This window comes from Cyprinus carpio, chromosome A14 (assembly GCF_018340385.1).
Source record: "Cyprinus carpio isolate SPL01 chromosome A14, ASM1834038v1, whole genome shotgun sequence".
Lineage (NCBI taxonomy): Eukaryota > Metazoa > Chordata > Actinopteri > Cypriniformes > Cyprinidae > Cyprinus > Cyprinus carpio.
In genome coordinates, this window is record NC_056585.1 from 28,592,449 (window position 1) to 28,616,438 (window position 23,990).

Sequence of the window (23,990 nt, forward strand, 5' to 3'; positions counted from 1 at the left end):
TTCAGAAACAGACTAAAAATAAAAACTCTCACAATTCTGACTTCTCTTCCCAAAATTATTATAACTCTCAAAACTCTGACTTCTCTTCCCAGAAAAAAAAAAAAATCCAAAAAAAAAAGTTACCTCAAAATAAAAAAAAAATAAAAAAAATAAAAAAAAATCTGGCTTGTGAGAAAAAAATAAAATAAATTTTTTTAATTTTTTTGGAAATATTTTAAATACTTGTTGGAAACAAGCTTTCACAGTATTTTATAAAAAGGAGAAAAAAAAAGAAAAGAAAAACGGTGCACTACAAAACACATTATTTTTTCCAGTATGCAGTGTGTATACTTGGCATGCTGTGCATAAATGTAAATGTTAATGTAATTTTCATTAAGCATGAAATCACCAAATGACCTATTGCCAGCAGAATTCACAAAAACTGCATAGATTAAGAGTAAAAAGTGTGCTTTTACCCTGCATCTGTGAGTCCGCTGATGGCTCCCACGTGACGTAACATATATAAAACTCTGCTGATTTGTGTATGTACTTAAACAGCAGACTGACAGGGAGACATAGCTCTGGATTATTGAGAATCAGCGGCAGAACATCACACACTGAAGAGATGAGAACACAAAATCTGATAAACAACAGCAGGATTCTCATACTTTGCTCAAGGAAAAGCACATAAAAAAGATATGAAACAATAAAGAGATGATTAATTTGTACCAAACAGCTTCCTGAAGCAGTTGACAGGAGTGTCCAGGTTCTCTACAGTCTCCGCCTCCAATAACGACTCTCCTAAACTGACCTGAGAGAGAGGTCAAGGGTCAGAGGTCAAGCTGGGTTTGCATTTGTTTCATAAAAAACATCTGATTATTTCTCAAAAGATTGTGCATCGGCCCATAAATAAAATCTAAATTCTTAGTATTAGTGCACTACACACTTTAATTGTGTAAAGGCATGCTTATTTGTGTAGATTTCATACGATATACACATATAAAAAATGTTTTATGTACATTTCATAGAATGCAAATTTAAAGTGCTTTATATAAAAAGGATTTTAAAAGAATAATAAAATAATCATAACATTCTTAAACTAGAAATTAGAAGTCTTGCCTTGGCAATTAACTGAAATATGTTCAAATTTTATTTTATTTATTATCTATTTATTTAAACTGAACTATAACTATTTAAAAAATGTGTTAATTAAAATAAGGCTGAAATAAAATATAGTATTAATATCAAATAATGAAAAACTAACTAAATGAACTTTAGAAATATTGTCTTGGCAACTAACTGAAATATGATTAAGTTGAACCAGTAAAATTAACTGTAAATGAATAAAAACTAAAACTACTAAAAACATTTTCTGTTCATTGAAATAAAGCTTGAATTAAATCAAGTAAAATACTCACATGTCATACAGGAGTCTTCCGGTGGAGGCCGTCCTCTCAGCGTTACCCTCGATACTGTACATCTCATACTGCACACATGAACATAACACATGCATCAGACACTAAACTCACTGCACATGATGCACACATGCAAAGATCTAATAAACAGATGCAGACACTCAGATATGCATATGCACTTTGATAAATATGCACATTTGTCATCATCATAAAGAGTTTTATTGCTTGCAAACACAAGGAATTTTACTTGCTAAATGAAGCTTCCAGTGCACACATAAGTGGATGCTTTTTTTTTCTAAAGCAACATGCACTTTAAAAAAAAAAAAAAATATGATGAAACATATTAAATTTGGTTAAAATAAACAAACATTGAATGAAATAAAATAATATAAACGTTTAAATAAAAATAAAAAAATGTAAAAAAATAAATAAATAAATAAAATAATACCAATATAACTAATTAAATTTGATTAAAATAAATACATAGAAATGTGGAAAAAGTGAAATAGCAAAAATAAAAAAATATAAAAATAATAAAAACAGAGATTTAAATAAATAGCTCATCTAACAGTACAGTTCAATGTAACTAGGGAAAAAAAACGTAATAATGTAACGACATAGAAAGCAAATATTTTCCAAATAATATTTATAATAAATTTTCTACTAAATATATAGTATTTTACATTTTAGGATGGGTCCCTCACAGAAGCATTATAATATTTACGTAAATGTTACAATTTAATAATCAAGAATTTTACACATGCAAATATATAGAAGTCTTTTTCATTTTGAATGATCATATTTGGGGATCTGAGGCACCTGAAAGAATTAAACCCACTGTACTAGACTCAAAAGCATTAGGACTTTAGTCGCATGAAATAATTATGCATGATGTTGATGTTTTTACCTGTATGTTGAAATCTGCGCGGACATCTGCTCCCGGTAACCGGCGTCAGATCAAAAACAGAACCCTTCCGATATTCTGACGATGAACAACACCGGAACGATCGTCGAGGTTCCACTTCCGTCTGATGCTTTCAGAATAAAAGTTTATTTTCAAACCCGAAGAACAGCAGACATCAGTCTGTTCCTGTAACATCTCAGTGACTTCACAGATAATCAAAAACATTAAGAAACGGAGCCCCACACTTAAAAATACTGAAAACGAGTTATTAATTCGTAACTAAGTGTAAACAGTGTTGGAAACGAATTCACGCCGGTGCAATGCGAATTCGATACTTTAGCAATCAAATATTATGTTTTAGTAGAGTCATTCAAATGGTGGATTTCAATCAAATGGTAAATACAATGAAATTTCGTCATATTATGTAATATTTTACTGCAAGTATTAAAAAAAAAAAAGTTCATATAACAAATATGTTGTAAGAACGTTTTGCCAATACTCATTAAGTTATGAAAACATTATTTCTAAATGTTCTCTTAACTTTCAAAATGTGCAGTTTATAAATGTTTTAAAAAAAAACGTTTTTCTGTTTCTGAGACATTCCGAAAATGTTAGAGGAATGTTTCGTTTTTTTTAAATTATTATGTTTCTGAGACATTCCGAAACAAGGGGTATTTAAATATATTAGAAGAGCATCCAACTAAAATGTTTCAGAAAAAAGCTTTGTGATGTATAAATAACATTCTGAGAACATTATTTAAGGGACAGTTTCTGTCACTGGTGAGCTGGTGAATCTTCTGATTATTCATTTAAAGAACCGACTCACACGAGTCATTTGTTCGTGAATATCTCCATATGCTTGTAGGTTTGTTTTTTACTTGATGTGAGCAGTACGGGAAACACTTGTCCACACATTTGTGGTGTGAGAGAGATGTATATCAAATGTACATCACGGAGGTGTCTGTTTGACGTCTGCAAGACTTATTTTTTTAGAACTTCAATACGTCTATAGGACGTTTCCTGTCAGATGTCAAATAGACATTTAGAAGATGTCTTTAATATGTCTATATGATTTAGAATGCATGTAATTCTGACGACTGTCAGACGTTTGTACACAGCAGGTGAAGCGATCTTTAACAGACCTCTTGCAGACGTACCTGTGCTATCTGGGATGCAATGTATGCCTACCAATAAAGTTGTTAAGTGAATGAATTTGTGAACTTCTTTCATGTCATGAACACATCACCCTTCTCACATTTTCTGCTGCTCACTTTCAGTCTGAAAACCACTTCTGTCACAGATGAGTTTCAGCCATTGATGTTATCTTCTTCAATGTTGATGTTCACAAGATGGTATTTTTCTATTACAGTACATTTTCAATGCACCCTAACTGCAACAGAAATAGAAAGTTTCTGCTTGTGGTGCGGGTGGGAAAAAATTTGATGGCAATTTTATTTGTATGCATCTTTTTATACACAAGGCACCTGATGTAATATTTTTGGTCTGTTGCTTCATCTGTCTTATTTGAAGTCTTGTAGTTTGGGTTCTGCGGTTTTAAACTACAGTAAACTCTGGTAACATGCAAGTTTTTAATAGATGATCTGTTTTATGGTTAATGCTTCTGCTGCTCTGCACTTCTGCTTTTCTACTTTATCTGAAATTAGTTGGTCTTTTCTGTAAACCTGCAAATGTCCAACTGATTCACCAGATAAGGAAAATAAAGTTTATTTGATTCAGACTAATCTCTGGAAAAAAAAAAAAAAATTACTTTCATGCATTTTAGATGAATTAATTCTATGATCTTTATGTGTTTATTCTTTTTTTAGTCATATTGCTGAAAAGTTTATAAGTGGAAACTGTTGCCCAACAGTGTCTGTTTTCACCTCCTATGAGAAAAGCTTCCTCTTTCTTCTTTCTTTGTTAAAGTGGTGTAGTTTCCTGGTGTGTCAGTAGAGCTGCTGTCTGTGTGAGACTCGATCTGACTCTCTTCTGCTGGGATTGGACTCTTCTGAAAACTGGATTTTAGAGAAATGATGCTGATCTTTGGACTGATGCTGCTGCTGCAAACTGCTGCATGTGAGTCACTTGTATATAAAAAAAGCAGCTTACAGATGATTAATATCACAAACAACATCACACAGCCAACCATGTTCATAGTTTACATGGTCAGGTTTATTGTGGCTATAGATTAGGAAAAAAGCTAAAGCAGAGGGGAAAATCAGAAATATTTTTAGTATTGGTTTAAGGTTGTGGATCAGTTAGTGATTACAGAAGAGGTACAGTAAATGTTAATTATTACCTTTGAAAGCCATGATGATCTAAACCAGGGTTCCTCAATAGGCAGCCCCAGGCCACATCAGACCCGCGAGAGAAAAATCTTTGGCCCGCGCTAATTTCAAATAATGTGGCATGAAAATTCAAACGCAGCATCAGAAAGCGACATTAACTTACATTGTGACGCGCTGACACACAGTTCAAATGATTTGCAATGCTTTGTCGCGTCCAGTGTAGATATACGATGTGACAGCAAAAACATGACAATTGTGAAGTAGAGAAAAGTGGACACTGAAAATAGATGATTCAAATGTGAATGGACTGAACAGTTTTGAGTGAGTGAGGGATACCATCTTTGTTATGGATGTTGGTTCGCAGTGAGTTCACAGTTTTAACATAAAGTGTGCTTTAGCCTAATTTATTTTCAAGATCTGAGGTAAAATATCTATTGTTGCTTTCACTGTGGCGATAAAGATCACGCAAAATAATATTCAAACTCACATTAGACACTTTTAACACTGAATAAAGCACATAATCATTACCTGAGATTATCACTGTCACATTTTGTATGTTGTTCTTGCCTCGACGTAGCAGAAAATAAAAAACATTTCTAAAATAGAATTCAGTTTCGCTTATTGTCACGTGTCGCTGACGGGGGTGGTTAGGACAAAAACTACATGGAACAATGTTCATAATTGTTTGAATAAAACAGACTACTGGGGGGGGGGAAGTCTGAATATTTATCTTGTGACCATCTTTTGATTATTTTAACAAACGCAACAAAAAAAATATAAATAATTGTAATAATAATAATAATAATAATATATACATATAGGTCAGTGGCCCTTGGCTTGGTATTGTTGGCAGAATTTGGCCCTCTGCGAAAACTAATTGTGGAACCCTGATCTAAACCAAGAGTGAAATGTGGTGTAAATGTTCCTAAAGTATTGAGAAAAAAAATGCAAAAATTACAGAATTCTCCTGTGATGCATGTACGTTGACTGTTTGGCATTTAGACAAACTAAATAATATAGATGGTGTGAAAATGGTCATTTAAGAGAATTTAAAAAAGCTAAAAGTGCCCAGAGCTGACAAATAAACCCTTTTGTGTTGTAACATTACGTTTTTCAAAAGCAATTTTAGTTCTTAGTGATCTAGCTGTGTCCCAAATCAAGTCACCTTTATTTCTACAGTATAGCGCTTCACAGATTGTCAAAGCAACTTCAGTAATGAACCAGAAAATATCAGAATCGGTTATAAAAACTTCATCAAATATGAGAAAAATTCAAATTCAACTTTAAAGTGGCTTTAAAAAGACAATATTATCATTATTTAGATTGATTCAATTCACTGTTAATTGAGTTTAGTTCAACAGTGGTGATATTGCATCATCAGGGTATTTAAAGTGCACTTCTTATTATCTTCAGTGTGAACACACTACAAACATTATTAATATTATAAAATAGCTCGGAGTAGTGCATCAGTATATGAATTAAGATGCACCTAACATTTTCTGTCTCATCAGTTTTTTATTGGAATATTAATATGTGAGTGAAAGTGTATATACTGAAATGGTACATTATTAGAGTATAATTTTGGCATTCTTTTGAACATCCCATAAAAGGTGCTTATTTTACAGATAAAACTAAGTGCTTTAAGAGTTAATGTTGGTAGATTTCACGGTGTGTGTGTGTGTGTGTGTGTGTGTGTGTGTGTTTTGTTCTTCAGGTCTGGAGTTGAACTGCAGTTTTGGTCAATCTGATCCCTGTTACGCAGCTCTGGGAGACAAACTCAATCTGCTGATGGAGCGGGACGCTAGTAAATATGACCTGAGGATACAAAAGAGGATATACAACACACAATATGATCCAGTTTGTAGAGTAAAGAATGGCAGCAAGAAGGAATGTGATCTTTATAATAACAGACCTGAAGTGAACATCATTAATGGGACTGTGATAATAAACCGTGTGATCAGAGCAGATTCTGGGAATTACAGATTAACACTCACTGACTCAGACGGCACAGACACAACTAGAGATCTTCAAGTGATTGTTGAAGGTACAGAAACTCTCTCATCAGACTCATTCCAGTCTCATGTTCTCCAAAGATCTCACTCTCGTGCTAATGAATTCTAAAAACAAACTTAAAAAGAATCATAATGAATGATAAAAAGACATCACAGAAACTCTCATCAGATTATTTAGATTTAAATATATTTACATAATTTCATGTTTAAAATAATCGTTTCTGTTATTGTTGTTGCTGTTGTCATAATTAAATATTTATAGGCTGTTTTATGTTCAACGTTTAATAATGTTGTGTGCTTTTCCTTCCACAGGTCCTTCAGTCGCTCTGATCGTTCTAGGATGTTTCACTGTAATTCTTATTATTCTGGTTGCCATCTCATATTACATTTACAAGAAGAAGAATCGGCTCGAAACGACAGCAAGTCAGTCTTGAATTCATGAACCTACAGTATTTCTGTCCTGAAATTTAGCATCAGAGCACTGCTGCATTATTGTCTATTTCTATATATACTCACTTATATTTGTCCTCATTTGTGAATCAAGCTTCTGATAAATTAATATAAATATAATGTTAACTAATCTGCAGATCATACACAAACTGTCGCTGTTGCCCAGGGAATAATTTAGCAGCCGCTAAAAGTTTTGGTAACACTTTATTTTAAAGTGTCCTTATTATAGTGCAATTATACATTTAAGTACTGAGTAATATTAATTTACTACATGTACTTACTACATGGTTAGAGTTAGGATTAGGGTTTGTCTTACTTGCATGTAATTATGCATAGTTAAATGTTATTATAATAGTAAGTACATGTAGCCTGTGTAATAAGGACACCTTAAAATAAAGTAACATATAATAGTAACATAAAATAAAGTTGTTGTTTTTTTTTCATACATAAAATGAAAATCCTGCCCTGATGTACATACACTCTCAGAAAAAAAGGTACAAATGCTGTCACTGGGGCGGTGCCTTTTTAAAAGGGACACTTTTATACTTTTTAGGTACTAATATGTACACTTTAGGTACTCATATGTACCTTTATGGTACCAATATGGACTGTTTAGGTACAAAGGTGTGCCTTTTGAAAAGGTTCCACCCCAGTGACAACCTTTGTACCTTTTTTTCTGAGAGTGTAGACTAATTGATCTCAATTAATTAAATCCAAGATGCAAATGCTCTGCCATAGAAAAAAAAAAAAAAAAAAAAAAAAACAGTGACTGTCATGATTTCTATCAACTTTTAGTTAAAAAATATAAAAACTGTAATGAGAATTCAACCCTTTTGGGAGGTTATGGTCTTTTTAACTCACAAAACTTACTGGCTTTGGCAGGAAGTCACAGTCTGACTCATGACATTTAGTCTGAATTATAGAAGCTTGAGACAGTGGTGAGAGAAAAAGTGATAAAAACACCCTGCTCAAGTACAGTAAGTCTAGCAAGTTTTTTTTTCTGTTTAGTGTTGTAACATCTTGTGTCACCACAGTCCTGACACTGAGTCACGAAGATGACAACATGACAGTCACCATGAGTCTCAACGTTTTTGTTAAAAATATATGCAAATAAAAAAGAATGTAAATACATAAATATTGCATTTAAAACAAGTAGTATAAATAAAACAAAAGCACAAGTATACAGTATAAAGTGTATAAATATGAAAATAAAGACAAAAGGGACAAAATATACTTAATGAAATAATAATTCACAATAAGTTTTATTCTTTATATAAGAAATATTTATCATGATAAATAAATTCATCCCTAGTTCAATGTGATTTTGAACCCAGGTCTCAGATGACTGCTGACCATCTTTAAATCTGCAAACACAAGATACTTAATGTACTTTCAGCATTTACACAACAGAAATAATCTTGTTTATAATCTCATCTGTTCATCGTTCTTCCTCTCTGTCTATAGATGTGGAAAACACCTCGACGGACGCTCAGACAAACAGGAATGAGAAGGAGCAAGAGCTTCATTATGGAGAGATTACGTTCAGCAGCTCAAACGTTAAACAGCAGCCGAGTAAAACACAAGAAAAATGTGTACACTCACATGCACATAAAAAACTATCAAGACCACCACAGAAACTCATACAGTCAGTGGACTAGTGTGTGTTCATACTTTACTGTCGTGAAAACACAACAGGCCAGTGTTTGGCCGCTTATGAAGAAACACTGGTTTTATTGCACATTTCTTTCCTGTGTGGTAACAGAAAAACACAGTGTCTGATGCAGAACAGAAATATAAAAGGACGGACACTGGCCGACTGAAGGGAATCATTACTTCTGTGAACAACTTGTGCTGAATAAATAGATAATGTGTGCTTTATTTAATGTCTTTCTGTGACATACTACGCAATTAAAATACACTTTTGTTTTCTGTACCCTTGTGCTGCCTTTTCCTCTACTTTGTCGCCACCCAGTGAACAACAAAACAAATAGGAAACTTTTTACAGACTGATGACGTGTTTCCAGTTATTAACATTGTAAATCAAGTAAATAAAAAATACTAATAAAATTAAATATATAATAATTTATTATAAATATAATATACAGTACTCAACCTACCACACAATATTATTTACCTAAAACCGTTGAGATGGTGTGGACATGTTTGCATTCATTTCATAAGGTGGGCTTGAAAAACTCGCCTTTTACAGCAGATTTAGTTTACAAACAACTGACAGTCTGGACCTAAATATGGTTTTCATTTACAATAATAAATCCTAAAATTCGGCATTAGTAACGCGCCATCAGTCGCTCGAGCTCAAGCTCTGAGGAGCTCGTGTTCTTGACTCATTTTGAATCAGACTTGCCATCAGTGAATTCACTGAATTGTTTACTGGAGACTCACTGACTGGATCATTTGAATCAGTGAGTTGTTTACTGGAGACTCGTGCTGCATCCCAATGTGCCTACTTATACTACGCCCTTAAAGTATGTACTTTTTTGGTGAAGAAAAAGTACACACTTCTGAGTGTGTAGTAGAAGAGACAAGCTTTGGGACATACACATCATACAGTTGTGTCTTTAACGGTCTGCTCTGTCGCATAGTTACACGCACCCTGTTACTGTAAACTGACCTGTCAATCATCTTGTCACAGTTTATATCCTCCACTTTTCATTTCATTTACTGTACCTTCCTACCATATCGGAGAGAAAAGAAGTAGCACAATGATCTGCGAGCCGCAGATCTTCATGCGTAGTAGGCCTAATCTGCTCATATTTTCTGCATAATGATGCATTTAAAAGTTAACGACCAAACGGATGTTTATAAAAGTTTACATTGCTGTTGCAGATGAAATATAACACAGATAACATTGAATAAATATGCATTCGGATCATTTGAATCAGTGAGTTGTTTACTGGAGACTCGCTCTGCGTCTCAATGTGTCTGCTTATACTACGCTCTTTAAGTATGTACTCTTTTGGTTAAGAAAAAAAAAAAAAAACTTTTGAGTGTGTAGTAGAAGAGTAGTCAAGCTTTGGGACATACTATCACGTCACACAATTGCATCTTTAAAGGAGCGCTCTGTCGCACCTGTCACTGTAAACTGGTCTGTCAATCATCTTGTCACAGTTAACATCCTCCGCATTTCATTTAATTTCACTTCCTACTGTACTGGAGAGAAAAGAAGGAGCTCGTTGATCTGCAGTATCAGGTCTATCATGTGGAGAACTCTGCTCATATTTTCTGCATAATGATGCATTTAAAAGTTAACGACCAAATGGATGTTTATAAAAGTTCACATTGCTGTTGCAGATTAAATATAACATGGATAACGATAAATAAATATTTTTTTTTTACCAGGTTAAATGTTGATTATTAGTAACTCAAACCCCTTTTTGTAAACCTCTCTACCTAACCATCGATCGCATGCATCCGCCACGTTTGTAGTTTTTCTAACGCGTTTTATTCGTGTTTGTAGTTCTGGACCGTATCCTTCGCCAAAGCGCAATGGATTGTGGGCTATTTTAACTATTAAAGTGTGCACGGATCCACACTTTAAAAATGTACCTAAAATATTAGACCATCCGGGTAGTTTTGGCATCCTCTTTTCAACATACTATGCTTTGGGACATACTTTTTCTAATCTCACATACTATTTAGGATGGATAGTATGAACATTGAGACGCAGGGTCGCTCTGACTGGAACATTTGAATCAGTGAGTTGTTTACTAGAGACTCTGACCAGATCATTTGAATCATGCCCATTTTCAGACATTTTGACTGGTGCAGGAGTCTGAATTTCCCCCATAGCTGATATAGCACTTTAGAAATCTCCTTCTGCAAAAAATAACAGCTAGAAATACAAATAGCACTCACTGATTGATTAAACATATTACTTTACATTTTAAGGAGCTTGCAAACTAAGATAGCATTTATAAATAAATATTTTTTTTTTTAAATGTTGGGCTTTTATTCTTCCATTTTAGAGGTTTTTGGGAGCCTGATAGTGTTTCAATTTAATGATTACCTTCTATCTATCTATCTATCTATCTATCTATCTATCTATCTATCTATCTATCTATCTATCTATCTATCTATCTATATGTGTGTGTGTGTGTGTGTGTGTGTGTGTGTGTGTGTGTGTGTGTGTGTGTGTGTGTGTGAAATTTTTTATTGTGAAAATATGTAAAAGCATGATGTTAATATACTTTTCATATTCAAAACAGTACAATTCTTTGTCAGTATATTTACAATGTCCTATTGAAAAAGGAAATATATTTTTAAATACAATAAAGTTTTGTTTTTGTATTGTTTCTCCACCAGTGTATGCCTTTAAAGACATTCAGGAAAACAGTCCTTGTGCTTAACTTTCAGTTTCTGTTTTCAAGATGGATATCGGTCTTCTGCCTAGTATTTAGTGAGACAGCTGTTGTTTTAAACACTGATTGGTTCATCTACCTTTCGCTTACAGGTAATTTACCGATTTACAGGTGAAAGTCCCCGTACTTGGGAGAGTATAGTTGATAGCTGAAATTTGGTCCAGGGTAATTTAATAAATCAACTAATCCTCTCAGACATGGGCATTTTTTTGCCCCTTGCTCTTTGCTTTTTGCCTCTCTTCGTTGATGCAGGTAGGAATAATTATAAGATTGATTTATAGGTAGCTTTGGTAATCATAACACAACGTAAAGTTTTTGATATAGGCAAAGCCTGTTCTTCTATTGCTCTTTAAACAATTTCCTTTCTCCCGTATAAATTAATTCAGTGATTCATGTAACTTAGCTTAGTTATGAATTGTTTAGCTTTTTTCATCTAAAATGCTTGTAAAATTTGATCACAAACTAGTTAGCATTTGGCGATGATCTTTATTTGATTTTAAGATGTTACTGTTATAAGATTAAGTTATAGGCTAATAATAATGAAACCATAACAGCAAAGAAATGTTCTTAATCTTATGTATTCTTTTATTACATATAATTTCATAATGTATCACTTATTAGAATTATTAGTATATTATTATTATTCTGAAAGCAAAATTAGGCCCGAACTGTAAAAAGTTGATAATCTTGTTCCTGTAGGATCTTTTCCACTGAACTAGTTCTTTTTGGATTTATTATCAAGCACACTGGTATGTATTATACTGTATTATATTGTACTTTATACTATAATGTTGTTTTGGGGGAAAAATGCAATTAATTAAAAGTAATACAAACTTGAGTTCAATCCATCTATGTTTCATGATGGAAATCTATAATTATGTTAGTATTGTTTTTCTATCTACTGGGTTAACAAGTTAAATTAATGGTTTAGACCAGTGCTTTCCAAACCTGTCCCCTGCCCTGCACATTTTGTATCAGACAGGGCTGGAATGGGACAAAAAAATTGGCCCTCGCATTTGTTGGTCCAGGCGGCCCACCACTTCGATATATATATATACACAAACACACACATATCCGTCAAAAGTTTTTGAACGGTAAGATTTTTAATGTTTTTAAAGAATTCTCTTTTGCTCATTTATTTGCATTTATTTGATCCAAAATACAGCAAAAGCAGTAATACTGTGTAATATTTTTACTATTTAAATTAACTGCTTTCTATTTGAATATTTTTTAAAATGAAATTTATTCCTGTGATTTCAAAGCTGAATTTTTAGCATCATTACTCCAGTCACATGATCCTTCAGAAATCATTCAAATATTCTGATTTGCTGCTCAAAAAACATTAATTATTATTATTATTATTATTATTATTATTATTATTATTATTATTATTATTATTATTATGTTGAAAACAGCTGAGTAGATTTTTTTTCAGGTTTCTTTGATGAATAGAAAGTTCAGAAGAGCAGCATTTATATGAAATATATATATTTTTTGTAACATTATAAATGTCTTTATTGTCACTTTTGATCAATTTAAAGCATCCTTGCTAAATAAAATTATTAATTTCTCTCATCACCACCCCCCCCCCCCCCCCCCCCAAAAAAAAAAAAAAAAATTATAACCTGACTCCAAGCTTTGAATGCAATATGTATAATGTTTCAAAAGATTTTTATTTAGATAAATGCTGATCTTTAGGTCTTTCTTACTGTTCAAAAAAATGTTGACTGGTAGTGTGTGTATGTAGCCTATGCATCACAGTCATATCACATTTTGTTTTGGATAAGAATAAAACGTCAGGTCCGACAATATTGTGTCTTTCAAATTTAAATCTAGCTTTATTCGCATTGGCCCATGGAAACCTCTATGAACACACTTGACTTGACTTGGCCAAAAATCGCGGGGGACGAATTTACGTTTTTATTAAAAAGTGTTTAAGTATTCTACACTCATGGTGCACGCACACATTAGGATAGGTTAGATGCCTGCCTCCGTTGCGAGTCCCTATCAAGCACTTTACCTATTCAACTACTCTCCTCTCTTCCTTCTTGGCTTTTTGGCCCACATCCCTCACCGCAGAGCAAGCCTGTTCTTGATAAAGCTGCTGTGAAAACGTGGGAAAAGCAGACGAGGAAGAAGTTGGGGTGAAGTGATCTTTATATAGGCCTAGGTGGAGCAAAATACTTCATCGCTCTGTCTATACCGCATTGTGGTTGGATGTTTACACTGTCAATACAGGAGACAAACCAATGGGCCACTGGCTGCTCACTGTCCGTGCATGATGGTCCTTGGCAAAAAAACAAAAAAACAAAACTTCTGTCGGCCCCTTAAGTGTGTCGGCCCACCGGGAAAATGCCCGGTATCCGATTACCAGTCCATGAGTGGAATCAGGTGTGTTAGATAAGGGAGACATAGCCTACAAAAAGTGCAGGGCAGGGGGGCCTCCAGGACAGGTTTGGGAAGCACTGGTTTTGTCAATCACTGAGGAAGAACCTGACTTGAGTGTGCACATACTCAGTGTATAAATAGCAGGGTTTTAATTGGGCACATAGAGTCCAAGGCTCGACATTAACACTACAAGTTTTTATATTTCAAATACAGTTAGTTAGGCAACATCACACAACGTCTCACCTTTACGACTGTTTAATAGTTCTATAAACAGTTCAATAAGCAAATACATTATATAATATTAGGTCACTTACATTTTAAGCGGAAACACAGCGCATCTCACAGCAACCAGACGATTCATTGCTGATTAATTCCATGTTCTGAACGAATCGGTTGAGTCAAAGTTTCATTAGCCCATGCATAAACATCTGATGAACCTGCCGTTTGAACGAATCGTTTGAATGAACGACTCAATGACTCACTCATTAAACGCTCAATACTGGCACCTACTGGCGTTTCAAGTATCATCTCGTTGAAAAGTATCATTTCCAACATCATGGGTCCCTCCTCAACCACCACACCACCAGTTGTATTTTTCTCAGTGTAAATGATTTAATTTGATAACGTATAGATAATTGCATTATTATAATTGAATTTATAGATCAAATGTAAGAATTTGAAATGAACTTAATAATAATATTAGTAAAAAAACCCCCACAAATAAAAAAAAAAAAAAAACTCCCTATGATAAAATGTAAAAAAAAAACATGCAGATTTATATGTCACAGCTGATAGAAAAACTATGAGAATATTGCTTCAGAATAAATCATATTTGCAAAAAAAAAAAAAAAAAAAAAAAAAAAACACACACACACATAAGCTCCATACCATAGAGTCCCCCTCCCACATAACAAATCCCAAAATAAACCCCTGATAAACAGCAATATTCATATGTCTTAATATTATTAATATTAGAATATACATTTTAACTTCCCGTATTTCCTTCATGTCTTACATAGTCAGAACGATTTTGAACTGATTAAACAATACTCTGCACTATTTAGTTTGTTCAATGGAGTCACTTTTAGTTGAAAATTGAAATGTGAAAATTTATTTTCTGCTGATTTCATGTCAATTAAAAAAAATAAGAAAAATTGTTTTTACTTTTTAGTCAGTGTGAAAATGTATACAGTATGCATCCATAAAGATACAGCAATGCTTTTCTGCAAAAAATACTTTTTTTTTCTCTGTAAGACAATATTGTGATAAATATGTAAAATATATAAAATAATAATAAACATAAATACATAACATATGTTTTGTCAGCTCATTCTTTTGACACAGAGTTGAAGTCAGTAGCAATGCTTATTTACGGTCTTGCTAGTTTAGATTTTGCAGAACATTTTCATGTTACAAAAGCTATTTGAACTTTTTAAACTAAAAATGACCAGGATGCTGTATGTCTCTTTATAAAAAAATATATATATTTTTCAGTTCTCCATTCCTACATCATCACCTACACCAAAGTACAGGGTATTCCAGGCGTTGAGTTTACTGCTGTAACAGAAGTGGATGATCAGGAGGTTTGTTACTATGACTGTAACATTCAGAAGCTGTTTCCCAAGCAAGAGTGGATGAAGAAAACTGAATCTGAAGTCTTTGTGAATGAAGTTGCTAAGAGAAATAACCAAACGTGCACGCTCTTCACAAAATATACTGACTATGTAAAGAATACTTTCAGCCAAACTGGAGGTTTGTCATAGTTTACTGCACACAAAGCACAAAATAAATGTGAATAGAAATGCCAGTGGGAACATATAACAAAACTTTACAGAGAAATGCTGAATCCTGTCTCTCTTTCAGGTGTATACATTTATCAGAGACGATATGGTTGTACCTGGGATAATGAAACCAAATATTCTAATAAATTGGATGCATTTGGATATAATGGAGAGGATTTCATTACACTGGAAGAGAACAAATACATACCTTCAAAGCAAGCAAGGGACAAGTGGAAGGAAGACATTGCAGAGGGTTTTCTAGAAAGAGATTGTGTTTCATGGCTGAAAGATTTCTTGACTTTTGGAAAAAGCCATGTTGAGAGAATAGGTAATGTATCTTTTGTGAACATCATTTGAAGAACATGGTGGGGAGACAAACATTCAACATTAACATCATTTTGAAAAAGGCAGCTGACAGCATTTGTGTTACATGCCAATTTAGCTTTTAAAATGTTTAGAATACTCGTCTTTTTCTGTATTATATTTATTTATTTATTTGTTTTTGCTCTCTGGTTCACAATCTGTCCTTTTCTTTCTCTGTCTAGTTCCACCTGAAGTATTTCTGATCCAGAAAGACCCTTCCTCTCCAGTGGTGTGTCAAGCCACAGGTTTCTACCCAGCAAATCTGACAATTACCTGGACAAGAAATAGTCGTGCTTACACTAATACCGTGGACCCTGGAGAACTCCAGCTTAATGAAGACGGAACTTTCCAAATGAGCAGCACCTTAAGAGTGACTCCAGACGAGTGGAAATGGAACAAGTATTACTGTGAGGTGAACACACCTTACGGCAGTTGGAAACACAGGGAGAAAGCGGATCTCAAATGTAATACTGGTAAGTTTAAATGTTTCTTACATTGAATATTAGTCTTTCTTACTTTCCATCCTGTTCTGAGCAAAAGTCAAAAGTAACAAGGAAATAAGAAAATAGACATAGACATAAACTCAAACACTACAATGAAAACAAAACAAAAAATGAAGTCTACCTAGTGTAACAGGAATAACAAAAGATAGCAAAATCTATACACTTCTGACCACATCTGAACTTGACACATGTCTCCCTGACTGTTGCACTGTCCATAGAATAATTGTACGGACTCTGGGTTGCATTTTAGCAGCATTTTCTTTGTGTCATTTAGGATGTGTACTAAACTCAGTAAAATAATAAGAAAACACTTTCTTCTGAATTGTGTGCTTGCAGATTCTGCCACACTCAACTGGCATGAATGGGTCCCTTTTGGCCTTGGACTGCTTGGACTGCTTGGACTGCTTGGACTGCTTGTTGGGATTGGTGTGATGTGTGCATTGGCATATTGCCTCTATGGTAAATGCAGGAAGTCCAGCAAAGGTAAGTTCCTCTCACAATGTACTGTACACTCATGTGGTGTGTGTGTGTGTGTGTGTGTGTGTGTGTACCTACTTAACCATATTTTGGTGACAAATTTGTACCCAAAAGTGAGCTAAACCTGACAAAATCTCCAAAAACCTCCCTTTGGGGCTGTCCTTATTTGTAAAACTGGTATAAAAATAAAGTAAACAAAAATAGTAAAAATGTTTCCTGTATGGGGTAGGTTTAGGTGTAGGGTTGGTGTAGGGCGATACAGTCTGTACAGTATAAAAACCATTGTGTCTATGGAATGTCCCCATTTAGATAGCTAAGTGTGTGTGTTTTCTTGAGCTAAACTGATGTATTGCTGTCTCTGTTTTCCACTCAGGTCCAGTTCCCCAAGAGCACAAGTCCCTGCTAAACGTGTAACACTAATGGATAAACTCTTTGGGAATCTACAAACATTTTAAAATTTTTGTTTGTACTTATTATGTTTATGGGTAAAAGTTACACTGAGATTTTTCAGACAACAACTTATTGGCATTTTCCTGGTTTAATCTTTATTTCCAAATATGTTTTTTATGCATAACGTTTTGTTGTTGCCTTTTGCAATATTTTATGAACCTTTAAGTCAAACATACATTTTGTTTATAATGGTATGTGGGTTATACATTTTGTTATTCATTTGTTCACTTATAATCATTTGTCTTTTAATCATTTAATTATTAAATGTAATCATATAACATTTATTATGCATCATAAAACCATTTATTCATTTGTATTACTCATTATTTTACTTTTCGCTTGCTCTTGTAGTGCTTGTGAAGCAGCAATTTCCACTGCATTCATTTTGGCATCATAACTTTTGTTGAATTTGTGCTTGTATGCAGTCTGACACAGAGCATTAAAAGCAGACCTAACCAAGATTACTAAAAAAACTGCTTATTTTGACCATCATGTTGTCTCCTCCTTTATACACTCTCATTCCTCTGTTAGTCTCTTGACACTTCGACGACACTTTTGGATACCAGATACAATCCAGTTTTATGTGATTTTGGGTAAAAATAGTATTGATAGAACACAAGGTACAATTACCCAACAATAACTAACTGTTGTATGAATCTCTTTAAAATCTTTGTCCAGATTAATTATGCTATTAAATAAAAACCTCACAACAAAAACTGACTTTAATATCTGTCAAAGCTGTAGCCAAAACATGTATATGTAAATGACACATTCATCTGCTATATTATTTTATTATTATTTTTTTCTTTTTCATATTTTCCATCAATATCTGTCAGTTTCAAAAACATTTCCAGCAGCGTTACTAAAGGTACTTCAATACAACTTGGCACAAGTTGATATTTTATTAAATAGTTTTTTTTTGGTCAATAATATCCGAAAGTTAGCTTATTAATTGGCTGGAGGAGACTGTCCTCCTCCTAAAAACACCACATAGGTTGTTTGTGCAAGCAGTGTATTACGAACTATTATTACGTTTTAAAATCAAGCGCCCTCTAGCGGCCTTATTATGACAGTCTCATTTGTCGGGTGTCATTACCACTCACAAAAAGGAGGAGTGACCCAACAGTTCACCGAGCGTCGTTGTCCGGGTGTGTAAACTATTTTATTTTATGGTTTGTTTTTTAAGGTACTGTTCTGATTCTCTTCAATTAATGTGGAAGTAAGTGCAGTTTGACGTTTTCTTTACAAATCTGTTCTGAATGCCAGTCAACGAATGTGAAATGCCCAGTGACCACAACACTTACCATATTTTTTACCATGATAACTGTTTTACTGTGGTATTTGTAGTTAAAGCAAATTAACCACAATGCCATGCATTAAATACCTTCTTGTAATGTAATTGTAATTCAGTGTTTTTTTTTCTTTTCTGTTTTGCAGTTTCTTCATATCACTTACATCTCCAGCTCCTACAACAACATTTAGTGTCCAGCAGCTCTCTCTCTCTCTCTCCTCTCTCTCTCTCTCTCTCTCTCTCTCTCTCTCTCTCTCTCTCTCTCTGAGTCTGAGAGGGTTGGGTGTCCGAGGGTTCCCACGTGGAGAGGGCGACTTTTTGGTTTTTTCTATTACTATTCTTTCGTTTTTCTACTAAAACTAAAATATTTTTTTTGTAAAAGGAGATTATAGTTTATTTTTTGAGTGTATTTGTGTTTTGCGTTTGGGATCGGGATGGCGTCCCCTCTCCATGAGGGTGACGCCACCCTGTTTTCCCTCCGTCATGGCGTCAGTGTGTGTTTCCTGCGTCAGGTGTGGCGGTGGCGGAGGTGTTGGTCGCGGTAGGAGAGGAGATCGGGGAAACGAGAATATTACATCTGCGTCTCGTATGAATAAAGCGAGTGTGGTGTTTGTGAAGGAGGAGGTGCACGTAAGGCCGGTTGATTCAAACGGGTATTGTGGTAAGTGGAGGGAATTTATTATTGTTTCACCGCTTGTTGCTCCAACCACAAAAGTAACCGTGTCAAACGTTGCCTCCCATTTCATTCCCAACGAGGATGATTGAGGCGCTTGTTGGGAATTTCGCGCTAACGGGGAAAACATTCGCTGTTTAGTTTAGTGCAATGAAAAGCGCTTCCACTCGGGCTGTAAGATCTTTCGTTACATACTATTTCAATTACATACACTTTTGTTTTGCTGTTGACCCTGTCTGTCCTTTTCCTCTACTTTGTCGCCACCCATTAGGAACAAAACAATAGGACTTTTTTACAGACCTGAATGACATGTTTCATTATTAACATATGTAAATCAAGAAATACAAACTAATATACTGTATTATTTTATAGATTTTTGTATTATATGTTTTATATGCCCTCTACTGCGCAATATATTTAACCTAAAACCGTTGAGAGGGTTGTGGACATGTTCCAGCCTTCATTTCATAAGGTGGGCTTGAAAAACTCGCTTTACAGCAGTTTGTTTACCAACAACTGACAGTCTTGAACTTAACTATGTGTTTTCTTAACAATAATAATCCTAATTCGACATTAGTAACACGCCATCAGTCCGCTCGAGCTCAAGCTCTGATGATCTCGTGTCTTGACTCACTTTTGAATCAAGACTTCCATCAGTGAATTTTACTGAATTGTTTACTGGACACATCGCTCTGAGTCTCAATGTGTCTACTAAGTTCTACGCTCTTAAAGTATACTCCTTTTGGTGAATAAAAAGTACCCACTGGGCTGGTGTTTATATAAATAGGCAAGCTTTGGGGCATAACTTCACTCACACAGTGCTGTCTTTAAAGAGCGTCTCTGTCGCACCTGCCGTAACGACCTGTCAATCATCTTCTCACACTAACATCCTCCACATTTCATTTAATTTAACTTCCTCACCATCTGGAGAGAAAAGAAGTAGCTCGTTGATCTGCCAGTCGCCGGTCTTTCAGGCAGAGAACGCTGCTCATATTTTCTGCATATTGATGCATTTAAGCTTAAAAGTTAACGACAATGGATGTTTATAACAGTTCACATTGCTGTTGCAGATTAAATATAACACATGGATAACTATTAAATACATTTTTTAATTTTTTTTTTTTACCAGGTTAAATGTTTGAGTGATTATAACTCAAACACCTTTTGGAAACCTCTCTACGCAACCGTTGATCGCGCGGCATGCCGCCACGATTGTCGTTTTTCTAACGCTTTTTATATTCGTGTTTGTAGTTCTGGACCGAATCCTTCGCCAAAGCGCAATGGATTGTGGCCAGTTTTAGCCATTAAGGCAGGGATTCCTCCAAATCTTTGTCCTGGAGGGCCAATTGCCCTGCAGTGTTTAGCTCCAACCCTGATCAAACTCAACGACCTGTGATTCTCTAATGATCCTGAAGACACTGTAGGCTGCTCAGGTGTTTTGATTAGGGTTACAGCTAACTCTGCAGGAAAGTGGTATCTGTGGGCCAGATTGAGGATCCCTTCATTTAGCGTGTGCAGATCCACACTTTAAAAATCGACCTTAATAGTAGACCATCCGGGCGATTTCTGGCATACTCTTTTCAATACATACTATTCTTTGTGACATACTTTTTCCTATCTCACTACTATTGTAGAATGGGATAGTATGAACATTGAGAGGCCAATGTTTCTTCTGACTGATGCATTTGAATCAGTGAGTTGTTTTACTAGAGACCTGACCAGATCACATTTGAATCATGCCAATTTTCGAACTGTTGACTGGTGAAGGAGTCTAATTTCTCATAGCTTCCAGAGCACTTTAGAATCCTTCCTTTCTGCCAAAATAACAGCTAGAAATACACATAGACTCCCTGATTGATTAACATATTAACTTACCTTTTAAAGAGCTGCAAACTAAAATAGCTTTATAAATATTTGTTTTTTTTTTAAATGTTGGCGCTTCTATTCTTCTATTTTTTACGAGGTTTTTGGGAGCCGATGGTGTTTCAAATTTAATGATTATCTATCTTAATCTATCTTCTATCTATCTATCTATCTAGCATCTATCTATCTATTATCTATCTATCTATCTCGCCTCTCTCTCTCTCTCTCTCTTCTCCGCATGTGAGTGGCGGAGTGTTGATTGCGGAGTTGTATGAGCAGGAGTGTAGAGGTACAATGTTTATTCTTTCTTTCTTTTTTCTTTATATATATATATATATATATCTAATATAATATATATTATAATATATATATATATAATATAGATATTGGTTTTTGTGTTTTTTGTGCTTTAAGTAGTTTTTGTAATGAGTGTGAAGTAGTTGAAGTGCTGGACCTTGCTCCCAGTATTTAAACTGGAGCATGGCGTCTCCAGGGAAAGGAGACTTTAGCCACTTACTAGACGCATGCGTTTCAAAAACTGATCAGTGTATTTGGAGTTTGAGATTGTAGTTTGGCCGTAGGCATGTTAATTGATTGCGAGAATACTTTGTCCGCCTCAAGGATGAATAGTGCTGTTGTTATATTTGTTAAGATGATTGAATTGACGCAATCAGCTGGTAGAAGACAGGTGTAGAGATTAATGGAATTTTTCACGATCAGTTGCTTTCCGCCTTTCAGCCCCCGTCAACGTGTAGTTATCCGAATGTGCCTCCATTTATAACAAATGAGGTTTTAGCGGAAATGTTGTCACAATATGGCAAATTAGTTTCGGCAATAAAAATGATTGCAATTGGGAGCAAGTCTTCCCTGCTGAAACATGTGGTGTCTTATCCGTCGTTTGTCGATAGATTTTAAAAGACACACTGAAGATTGGATTGTCGGCTTTAAATTTTAGTCCACGAAAGTTTCAATTACGTGTTTACTGTCCACAACCCAATTCAATGATGTTTTCGGGTGCAAGAAAATGGACATCTTGTAAGTGATTTGTCCAAGGACGTGGCTCGACGGATAAAGGTGGATTGAGCTGAATGCCGCTAGATACAACGTGTTGGAGTCGTGCAGAATGAAATTACTGTTGATAGCGGAGGTACCGGGGCCTAGTGTAGATCGCGCTGTAGATGCTGAGCAAAATAATGAGGTGATACCGACAAAACTAGTTACAGGTGAGAAGAAAGTGTTGGTTGTTGGTAAAAATCCCATAGAGGGTGATCTGAATATAGATTGTCCTATGGTGTCATCGAAGATCTGGAGACAGATTTTGAGGGCTAGTAAGCCGATGAAAAAGCTGACATTGCGGAAGTCATTCAGACTGATAAGACAGCGAGGGGTCAGATGCAGCTTCACGTGTAGTTTGCCTGGGAGTGATTTTCTAGTCATTATATAATGTCATGACATTAAACATTTTTTAAAGGTTACAAAAAACATGAGAAGAGTCAAAATTGAGGATTTTTTTTTCTAGACATCCCACAATTTATCGAGAAAGTTAAATTGTTTAGAAGTGAGAATCAGTTTTTTGACCCAGAAGTTTTTCGATTGAAAACAATTCTCACCATATTAAATGCTCAGTCAGAACAAAGTGAAAGCAGTCAAAATGGTTAAAGGTTATTATTCTTTTCTGGGGTTTTTTTTTTTTTTTTTCTGTTTTGGGGGGTGTCTCTTTTCCTTCTAATGGTTCAGAGCGAGTAGGAAAAGAGCGCAGATTTTTGAAATAATGAAACAGAAAAAAATAGATGTTTTATTTTTGCAAGAGATGCACAGTAATTCAGAAAATGCTGTGGAGTGGGCAGTGGTTTTGACAGGTCATTCTACTTCAGTTAGTGGTGGTGTTGCCATTTTGTTTTCAAAGGGTTTCATACCTATACATTTACATTTGACGGAATAATTAAAAGGTAGATTGCAACATTAAGCCTCTTATGAGAACAATTTTTACCTTTTGTATTGGATTGTGTTTATATACCGAATACTGCCTGTTGATAGAATGCTATTTTTAAACACTCTGTGTAAGTGTTACGTTCTTGTGATCCTGAAGATTTTTATTGTTGGGTGAGATTTTAAACTGTACTGAACAGGTGCTAGATAGAAACATATGAGGCCCCCTTGCGTCACGTAAAAGGTTAGTTCAAGTTTGATGCAATCCCATGATATTTTTTGACATCTGGAGAAATTTTTCATTATACGCAAAGACAATATACTTGGGCACATGTATATGATTATCAGTTATCTTTAGCAAAAGTTAGACAGATTTTATGTTTTTAAGCATCAAATTTATTATTTTAAAGATTGTTTAATATTCCAGTTTGTTTTCTGATCACAGTCTTGTGAAAATGTGAGATAACATGTTATTAACCTTACGTCAAAAAACATTTTGTTTATAATGGTATGTTGTTTATACATTTTGTTATCAGTTTGTTCATTTATAATCATTTGTCTTTTTAATCTCTTTAATTATTACCTGTTAAGCATATATCATTTATTATGCATCCTAAAACCATTATTCATTTGTATTAATTCATTATTTACTGTTCGCATTCTCTTGAGTGCTTGTAAGCAGCAATTTCACTGCATTCATTTGGCATCATAACTTTTGTTGAATTTGTGCTTGTTATTCAGTCTTGACACAGAGCAGACAAGCAACCTAACCAAGATTACTTAAAAAGAACTGTTTTTTGACCATCATGTGTCTCCTCCTTTATAACACTCTCATTCCTCTGTTA

The 23,990-nt window shown here is 34.6% G+C and overlaps 2 protein-coding genes and 1 long non-coding RNA gene across 3 annotated transcripts; 2 read left to right on the forward strand and 1 right to left on the reverse strand.

Annotated features, from left to right (window-relative positions):
- Positions 1–255: 255 nt before the first annotated feature.
- Positions 256–2,501, reverse strand: LOC122147498. Its single transcript, XR_006161661.1, has 4 exons — positions 2,302–2,501; positions 1,398–1,465; positions 709–790; positions 256–596 (listed from the first exon to the last, which is right to left on the reverse strand). It is a non-coding gene; the product is annotated as an uncharacterized LOC122147498 (long non-coding RNA).
- Positions 2,502–4,223: 1,722 nt separating this feature from the next.
- Positions 4,224–11,052, forward strand: si:zfos-741a10.3. The gene is made up of 5 exons (XM_042770565.1): positions 4,224–4,374; positions 6,301–6,630; positions 6,911–7,021; positions 8,513–8,640; positions 11,035–11,052. The coding sequence occupies exons 1-5, from the start codon at positions 4,329–4,331 to the stop codon at positions 11,050–11,052; spliced, it is 633 nt and encodes a 210-aa protein (XP_042626499.1). The 5' UTR covers positions 4,224–4,328.
- A 477-nt stretch (positions 11,053–11,529) lies between these two features.
- On the forward strand, positions 11,530–17,854 carry LOC122147493 (class I histocompatibility antigen, Non-RT1.A alpha-1 chain-like). The gene is made up of 6 exons (XM_042770467.1): positions 11,530–11,679; positions 15,310–15,567; positions 15,679–15,924; positions 16,142–16,432; positions 16,799–16,945; positions 17,313–17,854. The coding sequence occupies exons 1-6, from the start codon at positions 11,625–11,627 to the stop codon at positions 17,351–17,353; spliced, it is 1,038 nt and encodes a 345-aa protein (XP_042626401.1). The 5' UTR covers positions 11,530–11,624; the 3' UTR covers positions 17,354–17,854.
- The last annotated feature ends 6,136 nt before the right edge of the window (positions 17,855–23,990 follow it).